The 18,832-nt window shown below is 36.4% G+C and overlaps 1 protein-coding gene across 1 annotated transcript; it reads left to right on the plus strand.

Moving 5' to 3' along the window:
• Positions 1-12,066: 12,066 nt before the first annotated feature.
• Positions 12,067-13,011, plus strand: LOC122756081 (olfactory receptor 2G3-like). The gene has a single exon (XM_044005184.1). It carries the CDS (start codon positions 12,067-12,069, stop codon positions 13,009-13,011), a length of 945 nt encoding a protein of 314 aa, XP_043861119.1.
• The last annotated feature ends 5,821 nt before the right edge of the window (positions 13,012-18,832 follow it).

An 18,832-nucleotide genomic window follows, 5' to 3' on the forward strand; every position in this document is an offset into this window, starting at 1 on the left:
GAATTAATTGTGATTTGGGGTTTTCATAACCCTATCTTTGCTTCATTATGGTCAGACTGAAAAAAATTTAAGCTTAAAAGCCTAAGAGAAGATGGGTGTGTACTTTGGGAGATAATTGAACAAACAAGAAGAACTCTGACCACAGGGAACATTTATTGAAACTAAGTAACTAAGTTTCCCCTAAGAGTTCCCCTATACCCACATGGGCCTGGACAGATTATAATGGGGACAGCCCATGTGGGTGTGCTGAGCCAATTGGAGACTCAGCATAACTAAGAACCGTCCCTTCCTGTGGGGGAGACAATTAGAGGCAGTTGGAGGGAGAGGAAAGTTTTTCTGAGAGGAACGGTGAAGGAAGGCAGACAGAGGAGCTGCTGGTGTTTGACCTTCAGACAAAAACATGAGACCGCAAGTTAATTCTCCTTGGAGCTACAGATTTCTGGTACTGGTGAATTTGTGGCTTTGGGTTGTTTTTTTTTTTTTGAGTTTGTGTTTTTGAGGCAAAGCTGGCTCTATGGAGCTAGCTGGGCTGGAGGTAGGTTCGAGGTGCCTGGGGCCTTTTTACCCCAGAGATTTAGATTCTTTCTCAGTGTCCCTAGCTCTATTAACCTCACTTGTGATTAGAACTTGTTCCCATTAATAAACCTGTTGTTTTTTGAAAGAGGCTATTAATTTCCTTTCTTACCCATATACTACAACAAGCCACCCAATTAACTCTTCCCATACTAAATTTGGCTCTTATAGATACTTCTCTTGAGTCTTATTTTTGAAAGTCAAATTTCCTTTTCAGCTCTGGTTTTTTCATCATGAGAGTTTGGAAATACCCTGTTTCAATGACAAGCCATTTTTACCCTGAAGGATTATACTCAGTTTTGCTGTGTAGGTGATTATTTGTTGTAATTCCATCTGCTTTGCCCCCTGGAATATCATATTCCAAGCCCTCTGATCATTTAATGTAGGAGCTGCTAAATCTTGTGTTATCCTCACTGTGGCTTCACAATGCTTGCATTGTTTATTTCTGGTTGTTTGCAATATTTTCTCCTTGACCTGGGAGCTCTGAAATTTGCATATGAAATTCCTGGGAGTTTTCATTTTTGGATCTCTTTCAGGAAGCAATCAGTGGATTCTTTCAGTTTCTATTTTACTCTCTGCTTCTAGAATATCAGGGCAGGTTTTTTGATTATTTCTTGAAAGATGATATCTGTCCTGTTTTTTTGATCATGGCTTTCAGTACAATAATTTTAAAACTATGCCTTCTGGATCTATATATCAGATCTGTTGTTTTTTCAGTGAGATATTCAACATTGTCTTCCATTTTTTTCATTCTTTTGATTGTGGTTTATTGTTTCTTGATTTCTCATATAGTCATAAGTTTCCATTTGCTTAATTCAAAATTTTAAGGAAATATTTTCTTCAGTGAGCTTCTGTACCTCTTTTTCTATTTGATTTACTCTTTTTAAGGTGTTATTTTCTTCATTTTTTTGGTCTCCTTTACAAAACTTTTGACTCTTTTTCATGTTTTCTTTGTGTCAGTCTTACTTCTCTTCCCATTTTTTCCCTCTACTTCTTTTACTTGATTTTCAAAATCCCTTTTTGAGTTCTTCCATGCCTGAGATGAATTCATATTCTTGTTGGAGGCTTTGGATGTAGAAGCTTTAACTTCGACACTTCTGATTGTGTGTTTTGATCTTTCTTGTCACCATAGTATCTTTCTATCATCAGATTTTTAAAAATTGTTTGCTTAATTCCTCAACCTATTTCTTGATTTTTAACTTTTTGTTAAAGCAGAGCTATACTTCCAGGGTGGAGGGTACACTGTCCCAAACTTCAGGGGTTTTTTGCAACTATTTTTTCTGAAACTTTTCTCTGTAAGTTTTCAGTTCTTCCAAGGTGGTATGATCTAAGGAGATGTATAATTGTCAGAACCAAGATGGTGGAGAGAAGCCAGGAAGTTGTGTGATCTTTCCCTAGTTTCCCTCAGAAACAATATTAAATCAAGTCTTTAAAAGAATCCATGAGTAACAGAATCCACAAAAGAGGCAGTGAAACAATTTTACAGCCCAAGGTAACTTAGAAGGATTGCAGAAAATATTTGTCTCATTTAGGTAAAAGAGGAGTGAAGCTCAGAACAATGTTTGGGCAAGTTAGCAGGAGACCTTTAGCCACAGCAAAGATCAGCAGCTGAGACCCCAGAGTTGTGCCTCAGAATGATTAGTGCCACAGCAGGCCAGTTATGAGGCCTCAAGCCCCAGAACAGCAGGGACACTGCCAGCGCCATAACCAATGGTACAATAGACATGGCTAGGTCCTCCTAGTTCAGTGGGCAATTCACCAGCCTCAGAGGTCTCAGCACAGAAACTAGTGACCAGGCCCCTGGTTCTTAGTACAAGAAGCTTAAGACAGTGCCTCCTGAATTCCAGGAAAAAAAGTTTAACTTTAAAAAAAAAGAGCCCTTACCAGAGAAAGTTGCTATGGTGATAGGGAAGATCAAAACACAAACTCAGAAAAGGACAACAATGTCAAAATGCCTACATAAGAAGCCTCAAAGGGAATATGAATTGGTCTCAAGCCCAAAGAGTCCTCTTGGAAGAGCTCAAAAAGGATTTTAAAAATCAAGTAAGAGAGGTAGAAGAAAAAATGGGAAAATGAGAGTTATGCAAAAGAATTATGAAAAATAGCTTGGAAAAGGAAGTACAAAAATTGACTAAAGAAAACAATACCTTAAAAAATAACATTGGCCAAATGAGAAATGAGGTAAAAAGCTGACTGAAGAAAATAATTCCTTAAAAATTAGAATTTGGCAAATGGATGACTCTATGAGACAATAAGAATCAAACAAAAATCAAATGAATGAAAAAATAGAAGAATGTATAAAATACCTCGTTGGAAAAACAAATGACATGGAAAATAGATCCAGGAGAGCTAATTTAGGAATTATTGGTCTACGTGAAAGCCACAATAAAAAAAGACTAGGAAGCATCTTACAAGGAATTATCCAGGAGAACTGCCCAGATATCCTAGAACCAGAAGGCAAAATTGTCATTGAAGGAATCTACCGATCATCTCCTGAAAGAGATAACAAAATGAGAACTCCAAGGAGCATTGTAGCCAAATTCCAGAATTATCAGGTTAAGGAGAAAATATGACCATCATCCAGAAAGAAATGATTCAAATATCAAGGGACTATAGTCAGAATTACACAGGATCTAGCAACTTCAACATTAAAGGATCAGGGGGCTTGGAATATGATATTTTGAGAGGCTAAGGAGCTTGAAATACATCCAAGAATCAACTACCAAGCAAAACTGAGCATAATCTTTCAGGTGAAAGATGTAGATTCAATGAAATAGGGAGCATTCAAACTTTCCTGATGAAAAGGCCAGAACTGAACAGAAAATTTCATTTTCAAACACAAGATTCAAGAGAAAGATAAAAAGGCAAATAGGACAAAACACACCATGGTATTCATATTCCTACATAGGAAGACGATACTTGTAACTCTTAAGAAATGTATATTTTAGGGCAGTTAAAAGGAATATACTTAGAGGAAGTAGGTATAAGTGGACTTTGATGTGAAGATAAGAAAATTAAGGGGTTCAAAAAAGGATTGCACTGGAGAAGAGGAAAGTGGGAGGTAGAATGGCCAAAATTATATTACATGAAGAAGCATGAAAGACCTATTACAGTAAAGGTAAAGAAGGGAGGAGGGGAGTATTGTTTGAACCTTACTCTCATCAGATTTGTCTCAAAGAGGTAATAACTTAGTTGGGAAAAAGGATCTATCTTACCTTATGGAGAATTTGGAGGGGAAAGGATCAAGAAAAGGGAGGGGGCTTGATAGAAGGGAGGGCAGATTGAGGGATATGGTGGTCATAAGGAAAAAACAGTGATGAGGAGGGACAGGGTGGAAGAATAGAGAAAAGTATAAAAGGGGGCAAAATAGGGTACAGGGAAATGCACAGTAATCATAACTACAAATGTGAATGGGATGAACTTTCCCATAAAATGAAAGTGAATAGCATATTGGATTAAAAACCAGAATCCTTAGATATGTTGTTTACATGAAACACATTTGAAGGAGGGAGAAACATGAATATCTAGTTTGTCTTGTCTAATAGGCAGTTAGAGATGGTAGAACAGAGGTTAGGAGAGAAGAATAACTGGATAAGTGGATCTCATAGTCATCTGCATAGAGATTATAATCAAAATCATGAGAGTAGATGAGATCATTAAGTAAAATAATATAGATGGAGAGTAGAAAAAGGACCCATGAAAGAGCCTCAGGAGTCACCCACAGTTAACAGGTGTGATCTGGATAAAGAATCAGCAAAAGGGGCAGCTAGGTGGCACAGTGGATAAAGCACCGGCCCTGGATTCAGGAGTACCTGAGTTCAAATCCGGCCTGAGACACTTAACACTTACTAGCTGTGTGACCCTGGGCAAGTCACTTAACCCCAATTGCCTCACACACACACACACACACACACACACACACACACACACACAAAGAATCAGCAAAAGAGAGAAGAAGCAATCATACAGACATGAAAGAAAACCATGAGAGATCAATGTCAGGAAGACCCAGAGAGAGATTATCAAGGAAAAAAAGATAATAAATTTGGCAAAGGCTGAAGAGAGGTAAAAAAGAATGGGTATTGAGAAAAGGCCATTATACTTATCACTAAAGAAGACTAAAGTCATATATATAACCTTGTTATTAAAGTCACAAAAGTCATAATCTTTGAGACAGGTAACCATAAGCCACAAAGAAGTCTAAGGAACAACAAAAGGACCTATTTATGCCAAAATGTTTGTTGCAATACTTTTTGTGGGAGGGAATAAAATAGATATATAGTATGAACACATAGATTAAGGAAAGGCTGAACAATCTGTGCCATACAAATATAAGTGAATATTATTGTACAATAAATATTGATGAATATGAAGAACTTAGAGAAATTTGAGAACACATGCATATAATGAAAGAAACAAAAGAGAATAATATATATAATTAGCACAATGGTGTAAATGAAGACAATGCTAAAGAGCATTAGAAATCATCCAAAGGACTGATGATGAAACACACTCCCTTTTCTTTTCTTGGAAGAGAGGTTTTAGAGGAAAGGTGCTGTAAATTGAATTCTTTGTCAGATGTGGACACTAAAAATTTGGCTATTTTGCTTTGTTACTAGGGAGGGCTGTAGAAGAAGTAATTACTTGGAATTGACGGTGTGGAAACATAAAAATGTTATTTCTTTTTTTTTTTTCTGTTTGTCAAATCTTTATTATTTCTTGGGTAACTGGGGCAAGGCAGGCAGGGTCCAGTCTGGTCCTTCTTGGCAGCAGCCTTCCTCATGGCAGCCAGGCCAGTACATTGCTGAGCTCCTCTCTCTTCCTCTTGGCTCGGATGTGAGTTCCCACCCTTTTTTTGATGAACTTTAGGGCTCGCTTATCCTTGGAGACCTTTAACAACACTAGATTCAGTATTCTGAATGTTGGGTGATATGATTAAGGGAGATAAAAGTAAATCTGCCAAAGTCTTTGAGGGGCTATGGCCTAATGGGTAGTGAAATGGCCTTGCATATGAGTTGAAATCTATCCCTTACATATACTCTGTATAAAGCCCTGGGCAACTCACTTAACCTTTTAGGGATTGTATATAAATCACAGAACAGCTGTTAATCTGCAGTAATGGAGGAAGTTTCCTCATTAGAAGTTCCATACATCAGTTAATTCACAGGTCTGGACAAAAAGAGCAAAAAGAAAAAGTTCCTCATTGTTTTTATTTTTGAGGACATGACTGAAGGGGATTTTCAACTTCTCCTTGACTACTGTTGTTCTTTCAGTTTTTGACAACATGATAGTGTTCCATAGAAAAGTCAGAGATAAATTTTTTGTCTGCAAAGACAAAGACAGAAGTCCCTGCTGTTTCTATTTCACCAGAGGTATTTCTCCCAAGGTAGTACAAAGGAGTTCTTTGCAAGGGAGTCTCCAGAGACCTTAGCAAAACAACCAAGACCTAAGTTTTTCATTGAGCAAATTTAAGTAGCAGGTTACAGGTATTCTAGCTTTTCCCATAGGAGGCTTTGTAAGTGTTTGTATTGGCATTAGAACTATAACCAAGGGGTGTACAAGAGGTACATTTGTGTCTTCCACCTACAGTAATTGTGATTGGACCCTTACCAGGAAGGTAGATATACCATGTCTTTTTGATATTAAGAAGGGCAGGATAGAGGGGAATAAAACTGGTTACTTGTAGAGAATATTTTAAATAGTATTAATCCTTTAGTTGAATATTGAATGTCTTTTGACATTTCCTTCCAGTTCTGAAATTCTATGATTTTGATTCCTGATGCTTTTTCAATATGAGTGAGTTGTTAGGACAACACGAAGGAATATGAAGCTGACTCTTGCTCATGAAGGACAAAATCAGTTGGCCACATCTTTCAAAAAATGTATATCTCTATAGCCACGGATAAGGTTTTCACTCTCTTCTACACCATCGTGACTTTCATTATTTATGCCTTCACCTATATAGAATCCTAATATGTTTTTCCCTTTAGCACTGAATAAATCTGAAATGCAGTAATGTCATGTGGCTTGCAAAGGTAAAAATGGTAATAAGTGGTAGAGGATGTTTAAAGTAGACTGAGAAAGCTGGTGGGCAAAAATTTGGCTGCGATATAGACTTTATATCTATGGAATCAGAGTAATGATATGTAGAAACAGTGTGGTCCAGATGAGGTCAACTCATGAGTCACCTGGTCTCCAGGGAGAATCACAATTGAATCTTTTCATCTACCAAATTGTCATGTTTTTACTGATCTGAAGGTGAGCATGTTTCCATCTATCATGTAGTTCAGTGTAACAGGGTGATTCCATGGAGTCCAAACAACTTACTTAGCTATGTGAGAGCCTGCTAGATGAGTCAATCAGAGCTTGAGTTTTAAGTGAGAGGCGAAGGAAATGACTGCAGGAGAGACACACTGGAATGGAATGAAATGAACTTTGTTGAAGTAATAAATAAGAACAGGTATAAACTGTTAGACTCCCCAGCAGTTTACCACAGGCCTTGGACCCTAGATCCCTAATTACAGAGAGCACTGGTGCCATAGGGAGCCTGCAGCATGTTCTAACAGTCAAGACTAATGCTTTGTACTCTTTGGAGAGTAGGTGAGAAAATACTTCTATCATTATGTATCAGTCAACAAGCATCTAAGCTAGATAGTGCAGTGGATAGAGCATGAAGTATAGATTCAGGAAGATCTAATCTGGCCTCAGACACTAGCTGTGTGACCCTGGGGAAGTCACTTAACCCTTATTCACCTCAGTTGCACATCTGTAAAATGGAGAAGGAAATGACAAACTCCAGTATCTTTGCTAAGAAAACCCCATGGATAATGTCCATGGTGTCACAAAGAGTTAGGCACAACTGAACAACAATACACAAGGCACTATACTAAGCACTGGGGACACAAAAATGCTCTCAAAAACTAATGGTTTAATAAGGGAGACAAGATAAAAATAATTACATATAAACAAGCCATATACAGGATAAATAAGCAACAGAAGGAAGGCCCTACAATTAGGGGAATTGGGAAAGGTTCCTTATAAAACATGGGATTTGAAGCCAAGGAAAACAAGTTACAGAGATTAGAAAGGAGATATTTCCAAACATGGGAGACATATGGTGAAAATGAATGTAGTCATAAGATATATGGTCTTGTGTGAGAAAGATCAAGGAGGGTAGTGGTATTAGATTCCAGAGTATACAGTAGTCAGTATATGAGGGGTAGCCAGGGGGTGGTAGTGGATAGCGTATGGGACCTGGAGTCAGGAAAATCTGAATTCAAATCCAGCCTCAAATACTTACTAGCTATGTGACCCTGGGCAAGTCACGTAACCTTTGTTTGTGTCAGTTTCTCATCTGCAAAATGGGGACACACTGGAGAAGGAAATGGCTATCCACTCCATTGTCTTTGTCAAGAAAACCAAATGCACAATGTCTACATAGTCACAAAGAGTGAAGGACAACCAAATGACTGAACAAAAACAACAAAGGTATAAGAAGACTGAAAAGGTAGGAGGGGGTCATATTTTAAAGGGCTTTGAATGTTAAACAGGATTTTATATTTGTTCCTGGAAGTAATGGGGAAGCCAATGAAATTTAATGAGTACAGGTAAGGGTGACATCATTAGATATGTACTCTATGAAGATCAGTTTGATAGCTGAGTAGAGGATAGGCCAGAGTGGGGAGAGACTTCTGTCAGAGACCAAACAGTTGGCAGTCATAGTATTATAATAATTGGTGATGAGGGCCTGTGCCAGCACAATGATCATGTGTATGTGTGTTCTACTATGGCCAGTTCTCTTTGAACAAGGTATACAGAATAGCTTTTTTTTTGTGAGGCAGTTGAGGTTAAATGACTTGCCCAGGGTCACACAGCTAGTAACTGTCAAGTGTTTGAGACCGAATTTGAACTCAAGTCCTCCTGACTCCATGGATGGTAGTCTACAGAATAGCTTTTTAATAAGGGCTTGGGTTTTATCACCTTTTTTTTTTTTTTTTTTTGAGAAAACTTTCCTTAGCTGGTTTTTGGGTGGAGTGAAAGGCGCATGAGCCTGTTCTCTGTGACCAAACCAAACAATAATTTGAATCCATCTTCCAAGGTGAGAATCCCTTAAAATACTTATAGGAAGCTATTATATTCACCTCTGACCCTTCTCTTATCAAGAATAAACATTTCCAGTTCTATAAATCAATATTTGTATGACATGATCTCAGGACCGTCCACCAACTAGGCTGCCCTTGCCTGGAGCTGTCTAGATTACTGATTTTCTTTCTAAACTTAATATAATACTGAACATAATACTATTGATGTCATGTGATAAGGGCAAAATACAACAGAACTATCCAATAATTTCCTTGTTTCTGGAATCCATGCTTCTCCTAATGCTCCCTATGATAGCATTGCTTTGTTGTCTGACACTCTATAATCCTGACTCACTAATTTGGATACTGCCATCCACTACAGATCCCCATATTTTTCAGTTAACATTGCTATCAAAGCAGTTTCTTCATCTTTTATTTTATGTCATTCCATTTCAGTTCAATATACATTTGTTAAGTACCTACATTGTGCAGAATAGTAAGATAGGTCCTTTAAGGGTTATAAGATTTAAATAAAACCATTCCATACTTTGATGAAGATGTAGTTTAGTAGGGGAGTGACATACATAAGTAAATATAGTACATAATGAGGGCAGCTAGGTGGCACAGTGGATAAAGCATCAGTCCTGGATTCAGGAAGACCTGAGTTCAAATCCAGCTTTAGATACTTGACACTTATTAGCTGTGTAATCCTGGGCAAATCGCTTTTTTTTTTTGCAGGGCAATCTATATCCATATCTATATCTATACATACATACAGTACATAATAATACATAAGTTCATGAGAAGTACAAAAGAAGTGAGCTATAAGGTCCAAGTTGGAATTATGGAAGTATTCTAGAAAGAATTGGCCTTTCTGGTGGGATCTAAAGAATGAGTAGAAATTTAAAGGTTAAAGATAAAATAGAGAAATTTAGAATTAGACAGCAGTGTAAACAAAGGTTTGGCAGAAGTGAAATATAAGGCATACAAGTGAGGTGGGAGAGTAGTCTTGGTTGGCTAAACTGTAGATCATTGAAATGAAACTGATGAAGCTGAGGAGATGGTAGAGGTCCTTAAATGTCAAAGTGACATATAGAAACCTTGACAGGTCTATTCTAAACTCTCCAATTATCCATTTCAGCAGCCTAATGATGTTATGTCATTTTTTACACAAAGGTTTCATCAGAGGAGAGAAATGGCTGGATTTATAAGTCAAGATGTTTATTATGGCAGCATGTGTAGGATGAATGGAAGAGGGAGAGAGAAGACAAAAGACTGGACTAAAGACTCTTAATGATAAATCAGAAGGACAGAGACCTTCACTTTGGCTGTAAAAATAGAAAGGTGATATGAGAGATCTTATTGTGAAAAAATGGGTAAGACTTAGGAAATGAGTAGGTATAAGAAGGGAGGGTGAGGGAAAAATCAGTATAATACCAGAGTTTGATCCAGGAGAAATACAATGAATGTTTGCAGTTCTGACATAAATAGTGAAGGGAGAAGGAGTTTCATATTGGACATGTGACTAAACTAGATGTGAAACTGCAGGTATTTCATAACTGCCTTTTACTTCTGTTTCCTCATCTGTAAAATGAGTGATATCTAAGGTCTATTCGAATTCTGAAATTCTTTGGATCTATGACTCTTTGAAGTTGTTTCTTGATGGAGAAGAAATATTGGGAGGTATGGCTGGTAAAGACATGAACACAAAGGGAAGAAGTAGCTCAGAACAGCTTAGTTGATTTCTGTCTCAGTTTTACTATTAGCAGTTATTATGCTTCAGAGAAAATAACTCATTTTCAGTTAGTGAGATTCAAATTCTGTTTTCATTCTTTCTACTTATTTAAAGCAAATTCCATGTAAATAAATGCATTTGTAAACATAAAATGTTACATAAGTATCAGCATCAGAATTATTACCAAATTTCATCAATAAAATCAGTTTTTAGAATAAGTTAGATCCTTCCCTCCTTCCTTTCTTCCTTTTTTCCTTTCTTCCTTGTCCTTCCTTCTTTTCTTCCCTCCTTCCTTTTTCTTCCCTCCTTCTTTCTTTTCTTCCTTCCTTCCTTCTGTCCATCTGTCCTTCCTTCCTGCCTGTCTTCCTTCTCTGTTCAGAACATTTTCTAAAATATTGAGTTCAGTTCTAGGTTTATCTTATAGGGAAGAAATTAACAGATTAAGTGTCCGGAGAAAAGCGACCAGGAAGATGAGAATACAAATCATACCATAAGAGGATTATTTGAGAGAAGAGTAGATTATTTGGCTTGGAGAAGAGATATTATGGGACATTATAATTTTCTCCAATATTGGAGGAGATATCATTTAGAAGAGAGATGAGACTTAATCTGATTGGTACCAGACAGCAGAACCAAGAACAATGAGAGGAAACTGGAGAGGTGGATTTATGTTCCAAAAAGAAAAACTTGTAAGCAATTATTGTCATTCAATAATGGAATGGCTGAACTCAGTGGATAGTGAGTTTCCCAATACTGACAGGTTATTGGGTATTGGGTATATGCTAAGAAGTTTCCTTTTTCAAGTGTGTTATATTAAATTCTATTTGAAATAATTTCCACTCTTGTGATTCTGTGATTCTACTTCAAATAATAATGATGATAATGATAACAATGATTTTGGCTATGTCCCTCTTTTATTTTTCTTCTATTTCTATCTATAACTCCATTTCTTTATAAACCAATCTCTTTGCTTAGCAATATCTGCATAAGTAACAATGGGTAATGCTATCCTGATGAATTTATTTTTTGGACAACGTGTCCATTTACTGAGGCAGCTATAACAGAGGTTAGTCTGGGTTTAAAACCATGAAGACCTTGGTTGATTGCATCTGATATATATTGGTTGTGTGACCCATATAAGTCAATTAACCTATAGTGTTCTAGGCAGTTTTCTAAGTTGCAAATAACATGGTGACGTAAATTGTCAGAGGGAATTTCTTCACTATGGATTACAGGTTTTGTCTCTATTCCTTAGTATCTCACTGTATCTTTCATTTTGTATATGAATCAGGGTCTATGTCAAAGATCTTACCTAGCATTTTATTCTGTACTGCTTTCCCTTCCTTTCTCCTTTCTTCCATCCCTTCTTATTATAAGATATAGAAGATGCTTAATGAAAAAAAAGTTTGTTGAATTGTTTCCTTTGCCTAGCTATGTCTTTCCACACATCTCACTCTCACTAACAACTCTGCATCCTATCTGCTTAGTGATGCAACCAGGTTCTCTCTACTTTGCTGTCCATGTTTATCACTTTGATTTCTAACCACCTATCTGCTTATATAGCCACCACTGCATCAACATACAAATATACTACCTTTCACTGAAACTTTCTGGTATTCTTTCCACAGGATGACACACAAGAATGATGAATGGCAGGAGACTCACAGTTAAGAGACAATGGAAAGGACCAATGAGAGCAGCCCAGTAGGATTTGTCCTATTGGGTTTCTCTGACCAGCCCCAACTGGAAATGGTCCTCCTTTTTATCATCTCCATCTTTTATATCTTGACCCTGGTGGGGAATACAACCATCATCCTGGTATCTTACCTGGACCCTAAACTCCACACTCCCATGTATTTTTTCCTCTCCAACCTTTCCTTTCTGGATCTCTGCTTCACCACCAGCATTATCCCTCAGATGCTATGGAACCTTGGGGGTCCTGATAAGAGCATCACTTACATTGGTTGTGTGATTCAGTTGTATGTGGCTTTGGGCCTGGGTTCCACTGAGTGTGTTCTCCTGACTGTCATGGCTTATGATCGCTACATTGCCATCTGCCGGCCCCTTCACTATGCCATAATCATGCACCCAAGACTTCTCAAACAGTTGGCAGTTGTGATCTGGGCCAGTGGTTTCATAGAGTCCTTGGTTCAGTCAGTATTGACTTTTCAATTGCCTCTTGGCAGTCACCACAGGGTGGATGATTTTATGTGTGAGGAGCCAGCCTTGATTAAAATTGCTGCTGTAGACACCACCTTCATGGAAAATGAACTTTGTATAGCCATTATCCTCTATGTTGTAATACCTCTGGGCCTTATCCTGGTCTCCTATGGATGCATAGCTAGGACCACATTGAGGATAAAGTCAGCTGAAGGGCGTCAGAAAGTTTTGGGTACCTGTGGCTCTCATTTGGTTGTAGTTGCCTTATTCTTTGGAACTATAATTGCTGTCTATATCCAGCCCAAAAATAAGTATACTCAGAATCGGAGCAAGTTCCTTACCCTCTTCTATACTGTGGTCACCCCCACCCTCAATCCCATAATCTACACCTTAAGGAACAAAGATGTTAAAGGAGCAGTGAGAAGGTTGCTGGGTAAAAACCAAGGTTCTGGAAAAACATAAACTAAGAATCAGAAAATCCTTGTTTCCTTGAACATGGTAGTCCTTCAGTATATATTTCTATATGCCTCTAGGACCATCACCCAGGGGAAGGCCATTTCTGAGTTTATTATTATTTAATTGGGGAATTGCATTGGTTATTTTTTTAACATTAGTTCTTTAAAAAAAGCTAGAATGATTAACTTAAAGACATTAGAATGCCACAGAATGTCCTTCCTGTCCTTTGATTAGAAGACATCAAAGTTTCATTAACATTTGGAAAGGATACCTTTTAAATAAATTGAGTCATAGATATGGAATGTGGCTTATCTACAGCAACAAAGAAAGACGTTTCTTTCTTCTGTAGCTATAGTAAGAGGCTGATGTGCAATCTGAAGGCACATACAAAAGAGGAGCTCTTTTATACAAGAAATTTGTATTTTTTTCTTAGATCCCACTCCCTCTGATAGGTGATTTTTTTTTTTTTGCCTATTATTCCCAGGAATTAGATATCCATGTCATTACCATTTCCTACAACTTCCTCACTGTGCCCTCTCTCTACAACCCCTGAGACGGGTACCATCTTTTGCTTTTTAAGCATCCCTCTATGTTCTTTCTCCATGAGAATGTAAACTCCTTGAAGGTAGGGATTATCTTCTTAGCACTTAACCTATGTGTTCTCTCTCTTTCTGTCTCTTTCCTTTATTTCTTCTTTCCTTCCTCCTTTCTTCCCTCCCCTTTTCTCCACTCCTCTCCCTCTTCCCTTCCTTCATTCCTTTTTTCTTCCCTCCCTTCCTTTGAAGTATGCATATAAAGTCAATACTCCTTATGTAATTTTACGTCTCTTTTGTCTCTTATATACCTCTTTTAAGTGGTAGATGCAACTAGAAATAGACTTGGGGGAAACAGAATAATTGTGATATATATAACATTGGATATCTATGGAGATTAGTCACACAGAGAGAAGAGATGACTGAGGGACAGAACTGAAAGGATGAATGAGAAAGAAGATACACACATACACATATATATACTCATACACATACACATATGTATATAGACATAGATCTATATCTATATCTATCTTTACATGAGGGATATTGCACAGTTAGAATAATACTAACAGTGATTTTACTATTATTAATAATGGTATTATTATAAGTAGTAATGGTGATACTAATAATGATACATACTAATTGGAGAAAGCAACACATTTTCATTAATTCATTCAGCAATATCATAAGAATTCCCTATTTTTGGTAATGTCATTCTTATTTTCCTAATACCTCAGGTTTAACATTTGAGAGGCATCTTCAACTCCCCCCTAAGTCTCAACATATATAATTAGCTATTTATCAGTTAATTCTAACACTGCAATATTTTTCAATTCACCCATTCCTCTCTATTCTTACTGCTAATACCTAAACTGATCCCCCATCATCTCTTAGCTAGACTTTTACAATAGCTTTTGTACAGTTCCTTTCTCTCCAGTCTCTCCCCTTAGATTCACCACATTATTTCTATGTAAATCCTATTTTGAACAGTTTTCTTTCAAAGACTATAGAAACTACTGCTGCCTCATTAAAATTTTAAGAACAAAGAAGCAGATAAAATGTTGAAAAGAACAATTTATTCTGGCAGTTAAAATAATCCATTCAGAAATTGGATAATTGTGAAGTATTTCTTGCTACAGAACTATGAACAACATATCTATTTTATTTGATGCTGTGGTGGAATCAGCTCATACTAGCTCTTGAAAACTGCTGAATTTTTAGTGTGAGCATTAGCACTTTGGATATCAGAAAATGCTACAGGCAAGCACTTGATTTATTATTTTGCTGATTGTCTAAACAAAGTGATGGAGAAAAATGTTAATATCACAGATTAAACTTAAAAGTGTGCGGTGTGGACATTTTTTTTCTGAAAGCCATTTGCTAAACTTTACCAGCATGCCCTTTACTGTGGTCCATGAGAATATGTGAAGAGGCTTTATGGAAGACAGATAGGAATAAGATGAGAATAAATGTCTCCTATCTTAGAACTAGTTTAACTCTTGTATTATAAATAATGATAATAATAAAACTAATAGGTAGCATTTATTTAGCACTTTATAGTTTGCAATATATTTTACAAATATTTTAATTTTATTCTTATAAAAATGTACCCTTCTTATAGATGAGGAAACTGAGGTAGGCAGAAGTTAAATGACTTGCCCAGGGTCACACAGCTGGTAAGTGTCTAAGTCTGGATTCAGATTAAAATTTTTCTGATTCTAAGTCCAGCATTCTATACAATAGAATTGTAGGAAAAGTCTATAAGTAATTGCCAATTATAGCATATTTTGGAGAGATTGTTTTCTCTAATTACTGAAAACAATTATTAAGAAGATTATTAAGAGACTTTATTTTTAAAAATTAAAAAAATTTAATTTTTTTTTGTTTTTTTAAAGAGACTTTAATCAGTATCATGAGTGAACTAAATAGATTAAGACTAAGTTTCCAGAGAAATGAAGAGAAATCAATGACCATTACAGTATATTAAAAGTTTGAAGTAATTTGGGCTATAACATTCATCATAACTAATATATTACACAAACATATATATCTTATATTTATTACTGACTCCATTTGTCAAATAAATTGTACTTATTTAAATTTTGTATAATTATTTAAATATAGAAAACTAAGAATAATTCTTATTGGGAAAAGAAGTTTCTCTATATTGTTAAATAATATTTAATAACCTTCAGTGGGGGCTCAAGTTAATTACTGAATTACAGTAGATTTATAGCCCATTAATGAGAAATACATTACTACAGCATTTATGGCTATAAATTTTTGGAGGATAAAATCAAATATATAGCAAAATCAAGTGATGAGCTGACAATGGGTGACCTAAAATGGGTCAATTATATCTTATCACTGACCTTAGACCCCTTAGAACTTACCACCTGTTGATATTTATAGACATGAATTGTCTATCCCTTTACAAATTGCTAAAATAATAATAATCTCCTAATGTATAGCTGCATTTACAGCATTCTCCTGCTTAAAAATCTTCAGTTGTTCCCTATTACTCTCTGATTAGAGTACAAATTTCTTAACCTGCAATCAAGGTCCTTCAGTTGTTGATTTCAATCTCTTTATAGCACTCTATTTCAAAAGAATATTAAAACAAGATCAAAATATTAAAAAATAAAAGAATATGAAAGTTATTAAAAACAACAACAATTGACTTGGAAAATGTATCTAGGAAATTCAATTTAAGAATCACTGGGGGGCAGGTGGGTGGTGCAGTGGATAAAGCACCTGCCCTTGATTCAGGAGGACCTAAGTTCAAATCCAGCGTCAGACACTTGACACTTACTAGCTGTGTGATCCTGGGCAAATCACTTAACCCTCATTGCCCTGCAAAAACACAAAACGAAACAAAACAAAACAAAAAACAACAAAAAGAATCACTGGACCTTAAAGCCATGACAAAAAAGAAAAAAAAAAGAAACTGGTAATCCTATTACAAGAAATCATGAAAGAAGACTGCTCAGGTCTTTTAGAACCAGAAAGTAAAATGAAAATAGAATCTACCTCTCAGATCTCATTACATTATCTTTCCCCTCAAATTACCCTTTCTCTTAAACTTCCTAATTACGGTCAAGGGCAACACTATATATTAAGTCACCAGGTTCACAACATAATGTCAACCTCAAGTCCTCACTCTCTCTTATCTTACATATCTGAGTTAACAAATTTTGGTCTACCTATTTTCACACCACACTTTGCATTTTCCCATTATGATCATAGCATCATAAATCCAGAGCTGGAAGGAATTTCCAAGGCTATCCAGTCTAACCACTTCTTTTTACCACTGAGCAAGCTGAAGCACAGGGAAGTTAATTGACTTACAGAGGTTATAAAGACCTTCTACTCTCATAGCCCCCATGTTAATTCAAATCCTTCTAGTTTTGATAACTGCAATATTTTCCTAAGTGGTGTCTCTACTTCAAGAATATTTCCACTCGGGGGCAACTAGATGGCACAGTGGATAGAGCACTGGCCCTGGATTCAGGAGGGCCTGAGTTTAAATCTGGCCTCAGACACTTGACACTGACTAGCTGTGTGACCCTGGGCAAGTCACATCACCCTCATTGCCTCACAAAAAAAAAAAAGAAAAAAAAGAAAAGAAGAATATTTCCGGGGCAGCTAGGTGGCACAGTGGATAGAGCACCGGCCCTGGAGTCAGGAGGACCTGAGTTCAAATCCGGCCTCAGACACTTAACACTTACTAGCTGTGTGACCCTAGGCAAGTCACTTAACCCCAATTGCCTCACTAAAAAAAAAAAAAAAAAGAAGAAGAATATTTCCACTCTAATTTATTATCCACATAGTTGCCAAAGTGGTTTTCCTAATGAACATATCTGACAATATCACTTCTTTGCTCCCTAACCCAAATAATTCCTATTGACTATACGGTTGAAATATCATTTCATAATCTCATCCTTTTTAATTTCTATTTTTGTACAAATTTTATAACATAAAATTATTAATATGACAGTGTATGCTTATGATTTATTTAATTAAATATGCACATATTAGACATATATACTCTTTGTTTAAACAAATAATTAAGCATGATCAGAAAAGTTTAGCGACCACTATTTTCTAGATAATATCTTGGGGTGAATGTAATAGCATACACAAACTCATGCATATACCCAAATCTGTTGTTGGGTTTCTGTGCTAATAATAAATGTGGATTTGAAATTACTTCTTAAACAAAGCTGGCAGACAGGTGAGTAATCCAAAAGGATAAAATTTCAGAAGTACCTATCTTTATCCTAGGAGAACATGAGAAGATTGTCTTATGAGGACAAGTCTATGAAGCATATCTACATATTCTTCATCTACTAATAGTCCAAATGAACATTAGGAATTGAAGCCAGTTTCTAGTTATGATGATTCAAGATTGGTATTACATGATAATGAAAACTTTTCTAACTGACCCTGGAGCCCCCAAAAGAAGTGGCTGGGCAAACAATGTTGATTTGACATAAAAAAGGTGAGGCTTATCCATCTTACAGAGTTGTTTTTTTTTTTTTTTCTGGTTGCCTTGATCTGAGAGTACAGGCCACTTTTTTTCCTATCTGGTCACCATATGTCTATAGGCAGGACATAGCTCCTTTGTTTGCTCATTACTGATCTTAAGCAAATTATTATTAGGAAAGGAGAACGTTTATATGACCATATTAGCTTGGGAGATCCTGAAATGAATGAAAAGTCTGAGAGACATAGGTTTGGGGTAATTAATAATAGATTTATTAATTATGGCTAGGAAATAATCAATAAATTGAGGTCAAGGTTTTCTCTTGTAAAAAAAGACCTGCTGTGGAGAATATTGAAGGCTTAAATAGATTTGGGGAAAGGGTATGTTCTTGAGGATGAAAATCAACTCTGATTAGATAACAATTAATGAGAGAGTGAATATTGTGAGGGATTAAGCTTTTCTTAATGAAAGGCTCAGGGCAGGGGGAGGGGGTAGAGGGAGGCAATGACTTTGATCACATCAGTACTCTTAGATCATTCTGACTTCAGCAACATATACTACAAAATAATCTATTTTCCACCAAGTACTATCTGAGTTGAAGAATGGGCTAGTATTCACCTAGATTAGATTTTTTTTGCCCTTTAATCAAAACTAAGGTCTCCCAGTTGGGTGGGGTACCACCCAAGATTGAGGAGAATATCTCATTGTCAGCCCTGTCATTCACAAGTGTAAAGAATTAACTGTTATTTGAGGTTTTTATGACCCCATCTTTTGGCTAGAATTAAAAAAAACAAAAACCTCTCCA

This window comes from Dromiciops gliroides, chromosome 4, assembly GCF_019393635.1.
Source record: "Dromiciops gliroides isolate mDroGli1 chromosome 4, mDroGli1.pri, whole genome shotgun sequence".
NCBI classification, from domain to species: Eukaryota; Metazoa; Chordata; class Mammalia; order Microbiotheria; family Microbiotheriidae; genus Dromiciops; species Dromiciops gliroides.